The 16,703-nt window shown below is 37.1% G+C and overlaps 1 protein-coding gene across 7 annotated transcripts in view; it reads left to right on the plus strand.

Moving 5' to 3' along the window:
* Window positions 1–16,393, plus strand: part of LOC143847818 (transducin family protein / WD-40 repeat family protein) — a 58,333-nt gene extending 41,940 nt beyond the window's left edge. For 2 of the 7 annotated variants that reach the window (XM_077356590.1, XM_077356596.1), the window contains 16 exons: window positions 4,929–5,267; window positions 5,385–5,591; window positions 5,778–5,879; window positions 5,973–6,045; window positions 7,877–8,004; window positions 8,130–8,424; window positions 8,533–8,771; window positions 8,860–8,987; window positions 9,555–9,672; window positions 11,172–11,227; window positions 11,330–11,420; window positions 11,512–11,707; window positions 13,870–13,941; window positions 14,019–14,122; window positions 14,198–14,260; window positions 15,889–16,393. In XM_077356590.1, the coding sequence (XP_077212705.1) occupies window positions 4,929–5,267; window positions 5,385–5,591; window positions 5,778–5,879; window positions 5,973–6,045; window positions 7,877–8,004; window positions 8,130–8,424; window positions 8,533–8,771; window positions 8,860–8,987; window positions 9,555–9,672; window positions 11,172–11,227; window positions 11,330–11,420; window positions 11,512–11,707; window positions 13,870–13,941; window positions 14,019–14,122; window positions 14,198–14,260; window positions 15,889–15,996 (2,319 nt within the window). In that variant the 3' untranslated portion in view covers window positions 15,997–16,393. Of the gene's footprint in view, window positions 1–4,928; window positions 5,268–5,384; window positions 5,592–5,777; window positions 5,880–5,972; window positions 6,046–7,876; window positions 8,005–8,129; window positions 8,429–8,532; window positions 8,772–8,859; window positions 8,988–9,554; window positions 9,673–11,171; window positions 11,228–11,329; window positions 11,421–11,511; window positions 11,708–13,869; window positions 13,942–14,018; window positions 14,123–14,197; window positions 14,261–15,888 lie in introns of those variants that run through there. The other 5 variants (XM_077356593.1, XM_077356594.1, XM_077356595.1 and 2 more) reach the window with 5 other exon arrangements.
* The last annotated feature ends 310 nt before the right edge of the window (window positions 16,394–16,703 follow it).

The following is a 16,703-nucleotide window of genomic DNA, read 5'->3' on the forward strand; positions in this document are numbered from 1 at the left end:
ATATAAAATGCATCAAAGACGAGAATCAAAGATTGTTAGTAAAAGAAAAAGAGGTTAAAGAGAGGTGGAGAAGTTACTTCGATAAGCTGTTTAATAGAGAACCTGTAGCAAATTTGGGAGAACTTGGTAACGCTTTTGATGATACAAACCGAAGGTTTGTTCGTAGAATCCGAACATCAGAGGTAAGAGTGGCTATGAAAAATATGAAATTAGGTAAGGCTAGGGGGCCTAGCGATTTTCCTATTGAGACTTAGAGATGCTTGGTTGATGTGGGTTTGGTTTGGTTAACTAGATTATTTAACAATATTTTGAAGACTAAGAAGATGCCTGATGAGTGGAGGATTAGTACCTATTTATAAGAATAAAGGGGACATTCAGAGTTGCACCAATTACTGGGGAGTTAAGCTAATGAGTCACACCATGAAGCTTTGGGAGAGGTTAATTGAGCATAGACTTAGAAAAGAGACTAAGGTGTCAGAAAATCAGTTTGGCTTCATTCCCGGACGATCGACTGTAGAAGCTATCTTCTAGATTAGGCGGTTAATAGAGAGATTTAGAGAAAATAAAAAGGACCTTCATATGGTTTTCATTGATTTGGAGAAAATGTATGATGGGGTTCCAAGGAGTGTTTTGTGGTGGGTCCTTGAAAGGAAAAAAAATGCCTACTAAATATGTTGATGTGATTAAGGATATGTACAATGGAGCAGTAACTAGTGTCAGAACCATTGATGGCACGTCTAGTGAGTTTCCAATTATAAGAGGACTGCACCAAGGATCAGCTCTAAGCCCTTATCTTTTTACGCTAGTTATGGATGAGCTTACGGAGGGTATCCAGGATGAGGTGCCATGGTGTATGTTATTTGCAGATGGCATAGTATTAATTGACGAAACCAAAGCAGGAGTAAATGCTAAGTTAGAGTTATGGAGAACTACTTTGGAATCCAAAGGTTATAGACTGAGTAGGACTAAGATAGAATATATGGAATGCAACTTTAGTAATGTAAGGAGGCGGGACGAGGATGTAGTAAATATGACTAGACATGAGGTACCTAAGAGGGATATCTTTCACTATCTTGGTTCAATTCTACATAAGGAATGAGAGATTGAAGATGATGTTAACCACAGAATAAGAGCAGATTGGTTGAAGTGGAAGCTTGCCTAAGGAGTTCTGTGCGACCGTAAAATCCCTACCAAGTTGAAGGGAAAGTTTTATAAGACAGCTGTGAGGCCAGCCATGCTGTACGGCTCAGAATGTTGGGCCACCAAGAAGCAGCATGTGCATAAGATGAGTGTAACGGAGATGAGAATGCTTAAATGGATGTGCGGTCACACAAGGTTAGATAGAATTAAAAATGAAGACATTCGTAAAAAGGTAGGCGTGGCACCAATTGAGGAGAAGATGAGAGAGCTCCGCTTAAGATGGTTTGGACATATCCAACGTAAGCTTTTGGATGCTCCGGTGAGAAGAGGTGACTCGTGCCAAATTGATGGAGTAAAAAGAGGAAGGGGTAGACCTTAAACAACTTGGGTAGAAGCAGTGAGGAAAGACTTGAGGGCTAGGAACATAACAGAGAACATGACCTTGGATAGGATAGAATGGAAGAAAATGATCCATGTAGACGAACCCAACTAGTGCTGTGATTAGAGCCAGGTAGATTCCTTTGACCTTCTTCATGAAATTTTTCTAAAGGATTCATTTAGCCGACCCCAACTAGTTTGGGACAAAGGCTTTGTTGAGTCGAGTTGAGTTTAGTTGGTTCTGTGGGTCAGTAATTTTTATTAAGTTTTGGGAGGTTTAAAGGTTCTGGGATAATGGAAGAAACTTTGGTGTCGGGAAGACTACCTTGGGTGTTGGAGCACAGGTAGATAGCAATCCCTTGGGTCTGGTTGTAAGGGAGTTAGGCAATTGTTGGAGTTTCTAACAAGCTGTTTTGGAATAGGATATTTTAGACACTGAGGTGGGATTGATAGGAGAAGAGGTCTTTCTTGGGAATTATCATTCACGGGTTTTTTTTATTTTTAAATTTATCCGGGTTCAGTGAGGAAATTTTAGTATGAACACTGTAGTAATAGCAGTTGTAGCTGTCCCATAAATTGTCTGCATCTTGTGGGCTATGACTCGACCATCTTTGGCTTGAGAGACCATGGTCTTTCGCTTAGTTTGGCTTTTTGTCTGGATCCTTTTACTCTGCTATTTAAAGTGTTGGGAGGAGTGGTTATAACAGAAGTACTGAAACCTTGGTGTTTTTTAGTATCGGTGTTAATAGGACAAGTTGGGGGATTGGTTTGAAAAAGAAGGATGGATGGAAGAGCATGGTGTACTAAGAAGTTCTCTTGGGGCGATTCAGGCATATTTCTCACTACTGGCATGATGAAGGAAGACATGTCCCAATTATTTTATTTTGTTTTTGCTTTAAAGTTTCCTGGCCTAGGGTATGCCCTGGCCAGCTTCTCTGATACTTTGTAATACAGGATGGAACTCCTGGTCCTTAATGTTACCTAAGTATCAATGAAAATATGTCAACTTAAAAAAAAAAAGAAGAAGAGCACTTTGGTTAAAGGAGGGAGACAAAAGATGCAGCCTCTTTCCATTGGATAGATAGTGCTAGAAGGCGAGGGAACCACATCACTGCTCTGCAGCTAGAGGGAGCCCTAAGGGAGGAAAAGGATGTCATAGTGAATGAGATAGTTAATTTCTATTTAAATCTGTATTCATTTGTGAACGTGATTCGACTTTTTCCTAGATGCAACTTTTAGGGTGTTGGAGGAAGGCAACAAAGCCTCTCTAGAAAAACCTTTTGAAGAAGTGGGAGGTTTAGTCTGCTCACTAAAATTGATGCACTTTACATTATACGTGTAACTGAAGTTAACAACAGCAGCAAGGAGGCAACCATGAAAACATCTCTGATTGTAGTTCGTATCTCTAGACAACGTAATTGAATTGGTCAGATTATGCACACAAGCAATTCCACTCGGATCGGGAAGGGTTAATCGTGATTTTAAATTTCGACCAAAACCAACACGAAATGACAGAAATGTTTCCGTTTGCAACCCCACCGAAGCCAAAGCTGAATTGACCAAAATGCATAAACCAAAATTGTAAGTGTAATAGAGTTATACTATATCTGTATGTATTACATAATTATATTTATATGAATTACATGCGAAATGTGGTGCATTTATTATGTATAAATATTTATATCAATTACTTGTGAAATTTGACATGTACTAAATTATCATACATGCGTGATAGTGCATGTCACTAGGTGTTACTATGTTTTGAAATCATTATTAGTGTTTTCTTGCTTATGTGATGGTTTCTAAGTGTGTATTTGTGCTTATTCTAGCATTTCATGAAGCTTCATCTGTTTTTTCTTCATGAAGAAAATCTTTAAATTTTATAACTTGCATATGTTTCCATAATGCTTCGGTGATTTGACAGGATTTCTACCGAGATTTCCAACTGAAGCTGACCGTGTCCGCGTTGACTGAAACCGAAATTTAAAACGTTTGAGTTAACTATCAAAATCATTGGCAAGAGTTGCGATTATCAAAACCACAACCTTATGGAGAGTGATGTAAAAGTGAAATGTCTTTCTTAGCAAATGTTATATATCAAGGACAGTTATTTGTATCTATTATAATGTTTTATTTGGTTTTTGCTGATTTTCATCTTTTCATGAATATTATTGGCTGATTTCTCATCTTTTTTATGATTATTATTGGCGTTATGCAAATACTTCACCAATGACAAGGTCAAGTAGGCATTTTTTTGAAGGATCAGTAGCGATTATTTTCTTTTCTTTTTTGTTATTCAATTTGTTGTGACCTTTGGTATAGTAGAATGCATTGGAGTTCTTTCTTTTGGTTTGATGTATCGTTTTCATATATAAATTTTTCTGAAGTTTAAATAATATGGCTAGTAACAAAGTTTTTAGCATGTAGTACATATCTTGCTATTTTAACCCTTGAATTTCTTCCCCCGTCGTAATATATTTATTATGTTGTATACCTTAAGCTCAATTATGATCTTGATTGTATGAGAGACTTGCTAAAAAATGTAGAAGTGGAGCAGTTTACTTCTCTAAAGAAATGCCATTTTCTTTGTTGTCCTTTACCTTTTCACAGGTAGGTTGGTCTTAACGTCATAAAGAAATTGTCAAAGTGGTGATTACTTGATAAAGATGTTGTCAGTCTTTATGGAACACAAGGATAGGCATATATTAACTTTATATTTTTTCTAATAATTATTTTATTTTTGGAATTTTCTCTTGGACTACATGCAAGTTATACATTTATTTTCATGGGAATATTTTTCACCTATCTTCGTGTGAATTTCATCATATGAACATCAATAATAGTGATTTGTTATTCTTGACTCTAATATATTTTTGTAAATTTCACATAGTAAACAATTTCTTTAAAAAAAATTCTTATAGTAAACAAATTTTCTGGTACTAGTTATTAATTGCATTAAAATCATCAAAAATAGGTATTTGTGAAACATAATGTGTCAAAAATAAATAAAAACTATAAGTAAAGAAAAATTTCTAGTGGAAACACCAATACATATTTGTTTGGTAGGGCCGATATGCCAACAGGTACTGATTTTTTGTACCTTGTTTTTTTCCCCTATTACAAGCATATATACTTGGGGTTCCTCTGGTATTTCCTCCACGCATTATCTTTTGCTGAACCTAAACGATATTTTGTATCTTATTTTTTACCCGTAGTTATCATTTTAGTGAAACTAAACTTGTTCTTGTAAATTCACACGATTGTAAAGTGTTAATAATTGATGATAGGGATTTTATTTGGGATTCGACAATGCATTCTGTGAAGTTAATGTTCACAGGTTTTTATTTTTCTCTTTTCTATTATTCTAACATCTATAATTGAAAGGTGTTATTTCTACCCCACTGTTACAGGTCTTGAGTCTTGAATGGCCAAACGGGATCGAGACTTTAAAATGCATTGCTCGTGTGGACCTCACACTTAACGGATCTTTTGCGGATATGATCTTAATTCCCCATGTTGGGGCAACGGAGAATAACTCCACTGATGTTCTATTTGTGTTGACAAGCCCTGGACAACTGCATGTATATGATGGTGCTAAGTTATCTAAATTAACAAATGAGCAGGAGGAAAAGCCTTCTATTCTTCCTGACCAATTTCCTGTAACGATACCTACTGTCGATCCATGTATGACTGCAGCGAAGCTCACTTTACTACCCATAGGGGGAAGCTCAGCCGATCTGCTCTCACAGGTATTCCTTTTCTGATGCGTGTGGACCGTTGTAGAATGATTCTCTATGTTTGTCTCGAAGCCTTCAGTTTTTTTCTTCACCTTCCGTTCATCATTTTAATTATTTCTGTTTATGTAGATAGCTTCGGCTATAAAAACTGCAGCAAAACCTACCCTTTTTGCGGGTACAAAGTGGCCTTTGACTGGTGGGGTTCCCAGTGAGTTTTCCCCTGGTGAGGATGATAGAGTCAAAAGAATGTATATAGCAGGTTATCAAGATGGATCTGTACGAATATGGGATGCCACATATCCAGTCTTATCACTTATGTTTGTTATGGAAGGAGAGGTTAGATCCTTACCACAGATAGTTTCTTTTGAAGACATGTCTCTATTTGAATGCTGTTAAACAACAAAGCAATGGAAATCTTTATCTTTTGAAGATGTACCTCTATTTGAATGATGTTAAACAACAAAGCAATGGAAAAGTAGTTTGTAACATGATGTGTTAAAGCAACATCTATCATATGATCAGCAGGTACCTGGCATCAAAATGTCTGGTGAAAATGCTTCAGTATCAACGTTGGACTTTTCCTCCGTCACTATGAGCTTGGCTGTTGGTGATGAACGCGGTCTGGTCAGAAGAATTCTATTCATGGCTACTTTCTTCTGGTTTGAAGGCTGTGTGAGGCTATATTTATCATTCATTTGTTTTCATTGGCTTATGTAGGTTCGTGTCTATAAGTTCCAAGCAAGTTCTGATGAAATTAATTTTCACTTCGTGAGTGAAACTGGACGTGAAGGTGATTTGTTGATTTTCCTAGTAATATAGTCATCTTTATGGAAATGACCTTTCTCTTGCTGAAGAACTGAAATTTCTCATACAAAGAAATGCCCAAGTTCTAATATGAAAATCAAAATGTTGCTTGATGGCTAACTGGACCACAACTTATGTAAAGCTTTAATGCTTGGTAGTTATCATAATTAATTGCTTGTTGTTGATGTCTGTTTCTGTTATCTTTGTCACTATTGTTAGTTTAACGATAGAATTATCTACCTATTCAAAAAAAAAAAAAAAAAAAACTATAGATTTATCTTGTTATCTATTTTTGACTTATTGGTGGCATTATATTTATGCTATGATTTGGCGGGCATTTTGAATTGATTGCTGACACACGTGTCGTGTCCGACATGACGCGCGTGTCCACACTCCTTTAGACACTTCTAAGTGTACTGCTAGAAGTGTCAGTAACTTTGTATGTATGTAAGTTTATGAGTGTGCCACTATTTCTAGATTTTTAGGGGTCCTTATCGAAACTCGGCACACAAATCTATGGCCACAAATCATGATTATATGTACTTTCTATTTTAGCCGTCCCCATTTCTAAATTTTGGGAGTTTGCTGTGTCCGACACTCTGTGTCCATGTCGACATGCGACACTCGTGTCCGTGTCCAGAAATCATAGTATTTATGTCACTGTGTGTTTCAAAGGTGAGCTCATAAGCGTTCATCTCGTCTAAAATCAGATGCAAATGTGAGATACCCATTCTTTATTGAGGAGGTATCGGATTGGGTGTCAGGATCGGAGATTTCTTTTGCCCATGTTAGAAGATCAGCTAATGAAGAAGATGATGGTCTAGCTAAATCTGGGGTCATTAGGGAGGGTCGAGAGTGGTTCGATTATTTACCGCCCTAATTGTATTTATTGGATGGTTTTGCTATTCTCTTTTTTCTTTTTTCCCTTTGTATTCTGAGGACCATCTCGGTTCCGTTTTATCAATATATTCCGCCATTTCAAAAAAAAAAAAATGTGAGATACCCATGCCATACATAACGCTAGAGTGACTAGACATATTATCGCTCTATAATATCCATCAATTGATATTAATTGTGAATCCTCAAATGATTTATACATGGTCATAAGCGTTCTTCTCGTCTAAAATCAGATGCAAATGTGAGATACCCATTCCATACGTAACACTAAAGTGACTAGACATATTATCGCTCTATAATTTCCATCAATTGATATTAATTGTGAATCCTTAAATGATTTATACATGTTCATCATTACTGAGAGAGATGGAAACTGGAGCAAGTTCATGTTACCTTAATACAATGGTGCCAAGCTGTAATGTCAGAATGCTTCATGTGCCAAATCCATGGGTCTCTAATGTTCTCATGGATTGTAAAGAAAAGGAAAGAAAAATAGAAACAACAAAGCAAATAACTCACTAAATCAGAACATGATAAGAATGGTTGCATATGTAGCTAGTTTGAATCATGATTTGAATAGTTGGACATGAAGCTAGTTTGAAACCTGTACAGTTTTGGTTGAGACAAATATATTTCAACTGTTAATTAGAAACGGGTGTAAGCTAGACAAACATTATGATGTTCAGGTTTGTTTCGCTCTCCTTGAGCTGAAATTGATGCATGCAAGATTTTAATCTTTAGCCACTGCTGGCTACAATAGTCATTGTTCTATTTTCTCTAACTTTGTTGATTTTGTTCAGCCGACCATCTGTGATTTTACTTCTTTCTTCTAGCAAGTTATACATTATTCTTTAGTTCTTCTTGTTCTCTACCTTATTGACATATTAACAAGGTAATCACCATCCCAACTTGGTTTGCAGTTCACATTCTGCGCCATCAAAAAGGGTTTTGTTGCATAGCAGCTTTTTCTGTCTTAGATTCACCTATTCGAACGCTTGAGTTTGCAAATTCTGGAGACAAACTTGCAGTGGGATTCGAATGTGGTCAGGTATGTATCATTTATCTGGCGGTTCATTTCATTTTGTGTTCCTTATTTTTCTTTGGGTTTCCTCATGAATATTTAAAGCTAAACTATATTAATAAAGATTACCTTTTTTATTATTCTCATTTCAGGTAGCAATACTTGATTTGGTTTCGCTGTCAGTTCTGTTTCATACAGACTGTGCGTCTGGCTCAAGTTCCCCAGTCATTTCTTTGGCCATGAAAGTATTTACACATATCGGAAGCTTAATACACAGTCCAAAGCAGCAAGGACCCAAAAGTCCAGAGGACCTTGCAGGGGGAGTTCTGTTTGTTTTAACCAGGAATGCACACATCGTTGTTATTGATAGTGTCATTGGCAATATGATCAGCTCTCGGCCAGTGCACCCCAAAAAAGAGTCAACAGCTATTTCCATGTATGTCATAGGCAAGTGAACTTTTATTTTGGGTACAGACTGGAAACTTATAGGATGGAAAATAGCTATACTTTCATGTTTGTGTTGAGCTCATAAATCTTGGAATTTCTATACGCCAGAAGGCAGCATTTCTGTGTCTGGAGCGAGGAGTGAAGAGTACGCACAGCACTTGTCCCAGGACAATGACATTCTTACTGAGGCCAATCAAACCAATAGCCCTAGGCAGAGTAAACCAGAGGAAGTGGCACTACAATGCCCTAGTGAAACTAAATATTCAGATGACAGATTATCAGATATGCTTCTTTTACTATGTTGCGAGGATGCATTGCGCTTGTACTCTGTAAAATCTTTGTTACAGGTGGTTCATTTTATTTTCTCTGTCATTTTGAATTTTAGTGGTATCATTTTTCCAGTTTGGAAATTAAGGTAATTGCTTTCCATTTAAGGGGGACAACAACGTCATTCATAAAGTGAACCTTGGGAAACCTTGTTGCTGGTCTACAATGTTCAAGAGAAAAGATGAGAATGCATCTGGACTGATTTTGCTCTATCAGACTGGAGTTATAGAGATAAGGTAAAGTGCCAATTTGCAGTTTTTCATTCTCAGTGTGCAACTATGATTTGACCGACACTTTGAATTTATTACTGACACGTGTCGTGTCGTGTCCGCCTTTAGGCACTTTTATGTGTATAGCTAGAAGTGTCAGTAACTTTATATGTATATGTGTTCGAGTGTGCCACTATTTCTAGATTTTTAAGGGATTCCATATCAGATACTGCGTATCCATGTCCAAACTCGGCACACGGAACTGTGTCCACAAATCATGATTATATGTACTTTCTATTTTAGCCGTGTCCCCATTTCTAAATTTTGCGAGTTTGCCGTGTCCGTGTCGACACGCAACACTAGTGTCCGTGTCCACAAATCATAGTGTGCAATAATAACGTTTGCAATGGCGTGGCAACTAATGACCAAGTGATGATAATATTGACAGAAAAGCAAAAGGAATTTGTGTGCAGAATATATATATATATATATATATATATATATATAAAATTTATTTTTATTTTTTAATTTAGTCTTAACTATGGAAAATTTATGCGATTAAATTTTGGATATTATTGATGTCCCTTTGAGCAGGTCTTTGCCAGATTTGGAAGTGGTAGGAGAAAGCTCTTTGATGTCAATTCTAAGATGGAGCTTCAAGATAAACATGGCTAAAACAATGAGTTCTTCTGACAGTGGGCTGATTGCTCTGGTGAGTATCATTTCTTCTTTGCATTATAGAACAATTCTTAACAATTTCATCTTTAGTTATTCCCTGGATTTTCATCATGTCGAACAAGAAGTTCTAGTTTGGTTTCTCTCCAAATTCGTGAAACTGAAAGGGTTGTTAAGGGTCCTTGAAATATTAAAAGTTAAGAAACTGGTATGCCGTATCTTCAATACTTTATTCATGCATATAATCTGAGCTGACTCAGCTCGAAAGAAAAGATTAGGACAGCTTTTGGGTAAGTGAAACCCTTCTGATTTATTTTAATGTAGGAGCAGAAATGCTTTCTTATTTCGAAAGTAAATGTAGGAACAGATATGATGTAAATCCAACAAAACTGGATATTATATTTGAAAAATTAAAACAACTTAACAAAACACCAATAAAAATGAATTTCACATGAACATCCAAGCTCTACACTTTAGAGCTTGTGCCACTAGGATGATGGTGAAGATTTAAAAATAAGAAGCCCTTCCACTATTCAAACTAGCTAAAGTCAATTCTCATGGTCTAGAATAAACCCAGTTATTTTCAAACTGATTGATTTATCTTTCACTGACCTCGAATAATGAACATGCAATACACCTAAGGGGGGTTACAACCCACGCCAATCACAATGTGCACGAATAAAATGAAATTGATTATCCTACAAGGCAGTTAAAAGTGTTAAAGTGACGACACATGACTTCATTATATTCCTATTTCCTACTCTGTTTTAAGCTGAGAATTAACTCTATTCTCATCACTATTTCTTTGGCCTTTTGCATGCGTAGGAAAGAAAAGCCTTAACCTTTTGCTCAACTTGTGTTCTGCTTCAGAAGTGTTCCTTTGTAGTGATAAAGGAGTTCATTTTGTAGTATGTGTCAATTTTGAAATTCATCACCATGTAGATTTATGGGTTGACTTTCTCTACGTGAAAGGCTAATTTTTTTATCTAGAATTTTAAAACTTGCACAAGTTTTCATAGAAGCCATTTACTTATCGACTTCATTATTCATATGAAGAAAATGTTTTGTACAATCTTGTTTATTATTGGTTAAAATTCTAGTTTCCTTGTTATAGTTCTTGTTTATATTTTGCGATTTATTGATAAACTGCAAAATCCCCAAAATTTTCCCGAGAGTTTGAGAAGTGATCAAGATATCTTCATATTTTATTTTTTACCACAAAATATGATGAAAATATCTTGATAAATTCATGTTTTATTTGGTGTCCTGTTTTTTTCATAATTTTTTTTTTATATATATATTTTATTTCTTTAGTTTTTCCCTATTACAAACCCAAAATGTCAAAAAAATTTAAACTATCCTGAGATACACCCTTCCTAAAAAATTTGAGACAAATATTTGTGACTATGATCCGCACTCAAATTGCACTCACTATGTGTTCTTAGTTTATTGGTCAATAAGTAACATATATGATATGATTACCTTGTCAAACATGTGAATATTTATAATAATTTTTTCATGTTGTGGTATTTACAGGTAAATGGGTGTGAATTGGCTTTTATCTCTCTCCTGGCTGGTGAAAATGACTTCAGGTGGGACTTAGATTCTTAATAAAATGCATTATTTCCTTAAAGATGTGAATTGTGCAGTTAAGTGGGACTTAGATTCTTACAAAAATACATTATTTCCTTTAGGATACCAGATTCATTGCCCTGCCTTCATGATAAAGTTCTTGCCGCTGCTGCCGATGCTGCCATTTTCTCTTCATATCGGACGAAAAAACAGGTATACATGCTCTTCTATTATCCATAATTGTATTCTTGTATTTTACCACCCTTTAGGAGTTTGATTCTGCAGCTTGCTTGTGTCGCTGCAGAGTGCTTCGCCGGGTATTCTTGGTGGTATCATTAAGGGCTTTAAAGGAGGAAAAGTAGGGAACACCACAGATCGCTCTGAAATTCTTCCTAAATCTAGTATTATTCAGCAACTAGATAGCATATTTTCAACGGTTCCATTCTTAGACACACCTACTGTCATTACAGATGACCAAGATGTTGGGGATCTTGAGATTGGTAAAGTTATCATATATGTGTGTATTGAAAGATGGGATTTGCTAGCATCCATCGCAGAAGGCATCTCGCGGATTGTCTGTTGCATGTGAGAGCAGCCATGCAGGCTCACTTTTCAGCCGATTTTGTCTTGATTCATGCGGTGGCTACTCTCACTTGCAACAGCCCATCCGCGAAATGCCTTCTGGGATGGACGCTAGCGAATCCCTTGAATATATATATAAAGAGAGAGAGAGGGGAAAGGGTTCCTGCAAACGTGTGCAGGTAAGCTTATCTGCACACGAGTGCAGAAACAGGGTGGGGGCCCACAATTTTTGGGGGTCCAAAGCATTCACTTGGAAGGCCTTCCATGGATAGGATGTGGCCCAAAAATCAACCCAATTGGATCATCCTAACCCTGCCATTTGTGGAGGGGAAAAAATGGACAGACACCTTTGATTGGGTTAGGACGATCCAATGGGGCTGATTTTTGGGCCACACCTTATCCATGGAAGGGCTTTCCAAATGAATGGTTTTGACCCCCACAAAAATGTGGCCCCCACCCTGTTTCTGCACTCGTGTGCAGGTAACTTTCCTGCGCTTGAGCACAGATAGCTTATCTGCGCTCGAGTGCAGGAAACAAGGGTGGGGCCACATTGTTGGGGTGATCCTAAGCATTCATTTGAAAGGCCCCATCATGGATCGGGTGTCTACCAAAAATCAGCTCCATGGATCATCATAGGGTGTTCATTTGTGGGGGGTGAAAATGGGCAGATTAGTGGACAAACAGTATCTGCCCATTTTCACCCCCACAAATGGACACCCTATGATGATCCAATGGAGCTGATTTTTGGTAGACACCCCATCCATGATGGGGCCTTTCAAATGAATGCTTAGGATCACCCCAACAATGTGGCCCCACCCTTGCTTCCTGCACTCGAGCGCAGATAAGCTATCTGCGCTCGAGCACAGGAACCCTTTTCTTATATATATATATATATATATATATATATATATATATATATATATATATATATATATATATATATATATACAGAGAGAGAGAGAGAGAGAGAAGAGTAGGTACTCCCTAGCTTAAAATAACAGTTGGGGCCACATTGTTTGGGTGATCCAAAGCATTCATTTGATGACCCCTCACATAGATAGGGTGTGCCCAAAAAATCAGCTCGATAGGATCATCCTAACCCTATGAACTGTGGAGGCAAAACATGGACATATTTGTGTAGGTTTATACACGTCCATTTTTGCCTCCACTGTTCATAGGGTTAGGATGATCCTATCGAGATGATTTTTTGGGCACATCCTATCTATGTGAGGGGCCATCAAATGAATGCTTTGGATCACCCAAACAATGTGGCCCCAACTGTTATTTTAAGCTAGGGAGTAGTACCTACTCTTTTCTCGATAGGATAATCCTAACTCAATCAAAGGTGGAGGGGAAAATGGACAGACACTGTGTGTCCATGTTTCTGCCCATTTTTCCCCTCCACAAATGGCAAGGTTAGGATGATCCTAGGCACCCTATCCATGGAAGGGCCTTCCAAATGAATGCTTTGGATCCGCACAAAAATGAGCTCCCCCCCCCCCCTCCCCCCCTATGGTTTGTGAGCTCTGCTCAGATAAGCTTATTTGAGCAGCTGCTCACAAACCATTTCAGCTCTGCTCAGATAAGCTTACCTGAGCTCTAGCATCAAAAACAGGTGTGGGCCCACATTGTTGGGGATCCAAAGCATTCATTTGGAAGCCCCTATCATGGATAGGGTGTCCACAAAAAATCAGCTTCATTGGGTCATACTAACCCTTCCATTTGTGGAGGGAAAAATGGGCAGATTTGTGGATAAACAGCATCTGTCCATTTTTCCTTCCACAAATGGAAGGGTTAGGATGATCCTATGGGCCTGATTTTTGGTGCACACCCCATCCATGGTAGGGCCTTTTAAATGAATGCTTTGGATCCCCCAAAAAATATGGGCCCACATGAGTTTTTGACTCTAGAGCTCAGATAAGATATCTGAGCTCTAGCTCAGGAACAATATTCTCTCTCTCTCTCTCTCTCTCTCTCTCTCTCTCTATATATATATATATATATATATATATATATAACCATTCACATTGCCTCCTCATCTAAAACATTTCCTATAACCACAAATATGCTTTCAATGCAGATGACATTCAAATTGATGAAGTCCCACCTGTCGCATCCACTTCATCTCAAATTGGTAAACATGGTAGAAGAGGTAGACTGGACACTTACTGTCTCTATTGCTGATATGTTTCAACTCCAATTGATTTTAATTATTGTTATGAATCATAGATGAGAAATCAGAGAGAGAAAAGTTATTCCATGGAGCAACCAGTGACATGAAACCAAGATTAAGAACAGCTGAGGAAATCAGAGCTCAGTACAGAAAGGCTGGGGTAAAGCCTCAATTCACATGTACTTCAATTGTTTTATTTTGTTAAATGTGTATTTTGATCTGATGTCTATTACAGGATGTTTCTGCGGTAGCTGCAAATGCAAGAGACAAGCTCGCACAACGGCAGGAAAAACTTGAGGTAGGATTTCCTCTTGTGGAATGTTGTTCTAGAACACTATTTCTGGTAGTTTTAGGTAGCAGTTTTATGCAGATAAATGAGGGAAGAATGAATCATAGGTTTCTTGAATTTCTATATGGGTAAATAATGGTTACTAATATTTAGTTACCTCTTTAAAATTCACCCATAATGCCAATTATGTAACAAGTTAAAATTGCGTATTTGTTACTCTTCTTAGGTAGAGATGTTCCCGTGCTAATCTAAGTTTTATATTGCTGTATTCGTTTCATCCCTTCAAACAATCTTGCTGGAGATTTCCGCTTCCATATTCATGCTGGAAGAATTTCATTTTTTCACCTTTCATAAATTACAGAATTTTCTTGATTCTCCTCGAGCAACATATCCAAGAGTTTGCTTCGTATAAACTTCTTCGTGATGTTCACTATGAAGAAAGACATTCTTAACTTGAGCAATGGCCAATCTTTATTTGGGGCAATCGAAATAATGACCAGAACACGATTGAGTTTAGCAACAGGCGTAGATGTCTCAGAATAGTCAATACGAGAGGTTTGCGTATAGCGTTTGGGAATTAATATGCCTTTCGCTCTCTCAATCATTCCATCTGATTTGTACTTAATAAACCTTGTGACAACCAATGGCATTCTTCCCTATCGGTCGTTCAAATAGTTCCCATGTATGATTTTTCTTAGTGCACTCACTTCATTGTCCATGCCCTTCATCCATCATGAGACATTGCCTCTTGGAGAGTATGAGGTAGTAACGCTAGCACTCTATGGAAGCACATTGCACACCAAAACAAATTAAAAAAGAAAATAAATTGTGAAAAACACAAAAACTCCAATATCATGAAATATATTTGTAATTGAGAAATGAAAATGCATGCAAAAGAGTCAATCTGCTATTCTTGAACTCGGCTTATAATTGCTGACTAATGGTTGCTCAACAAATAAAGTACCCATGAAGTATTTGAATATCTATAATTTCGCATGTGAATTCATACATCTCTTCTTCCCCCAATGAATGTGGCGGATAATTGCTGACTTCTGATAGCTCAACAAATAAAAGTACCCATGAAGTATTTGATACGAATTTTGGTATCGTATCATGTCCGACAAGATACTTTAGGCTTATACAAGTATACAGCTATCATAGGATAACAAATGAAAATGTGAGTTGTTATATGCGTTTTTTTTTTTTTTTTTTTTTTAATTCATTGAGGCCGTTACTTTTTTTTAGCATACTTCTTGTGGAAAAATGGGTATCACCACCTCCTTAATCTGAGAGTGAAAGATCTTGTTATTTTTAGACATCTCTAATTAGCTGTTGAAGGCCTGTCATAACGCCCATCATTTGTTACAGTTTGGAGAAATTTCTTTCTCTGGAAATTTCCCTTCAGATTAGTTTCTTTTGATTTCTTAGCATGTGAAAGGTTGAAGCCCACTCTTGTGGTTCTTGGTGTTTGATTATAGTTTTTGAATTTATACAATCCTAAAACTTACTTGTAACTGTGGGATAATTCTTGGCATCTTTTGCTAGAGATAAACTATAAGAGTTGGGCAAAGATGTAGAGTCAATTTTAGTTAGTAATCCAGGCACCTTTTAACAAGTGTTGCTTGTACTTATACCAGAGGATTAGCAGACGTACTGAAGAACTGCAAAGTGGGGCAGAGAACTTTGAATCAATGGCAAAGGAACTTGTTAAGGCAATGGAAGATCGGAAATGGTGGAAACTATGACAGGCCAACATAATTTGTGAAATGCTTGGATTTCCACTTCTATTTCAGTTATTCTTCTAGTGTAAGGGCATGTCTTTATGCACACTCGAGATTGAGATTCAGAGGAAACCCCAAGCAGTTTTCTCTCACGCAGATCATTCAGATACTGCGATGCAAAAACAAAGGTTCAACCAGTGTTACAATGGGCCTGGAAATGTCTTATCCCAAGTATTGTATTCCATTTCTTTTTAATTTTAATTTTTCAAATTGGGTCTACCCCAGGAATGTAAATCATGTGATGAGGATATGATTCCTGATTTGTGATCAAATTCTATTGGAGTGTCTGTTTTTTTTTTCTCCAGCTGTATAAAATACAAGTGATCTTAAGAAATGAAATGATCTACTGTATTTAAGACTACATGTTGAGAAAAATTTGCTAAAGTTCAACCATGGTTTTCTAATGAGGTGAGACAGAAAGTGGAGGCAGATGCTGAAAAAGTATTTATGATACATGATCTGTCTGCTCCGCTGTGTGTCTGATCACACGCATGCGTAGGTGAATTGAGGACTTACTTTTTATTTTCTTGAATTTTCATTTTTCCGATGGAGAACTAGGAATACTTTCGTTTGGCGATTCATAATCGGGATTGGGTATCTAGAATATCTTTGTCCCAGTTCTTTATTCATATTGGTACCGGTTTGGGCCACACGCGAATTTTTTAAGAACG

The sequence above is a fragment of the Tasmannia lanceolata genome, unplaced genomic scaffold, assembly GCF_043159265.1.
Source record: "Tasmannia lanceolata isolate RefF3 unplaced genomic scaffold, GAP_Taslan_0.1 ptg000016l, whole genome shotgun sequence".
NCBI classification, from domain to species: domain Eukaryota; kingdom Viridiplantae; phylum Streptophyta; class Magnoliopsida; order Canellales; family Winteraceae; genus Tasmannia; species Tasmannia lanceolata.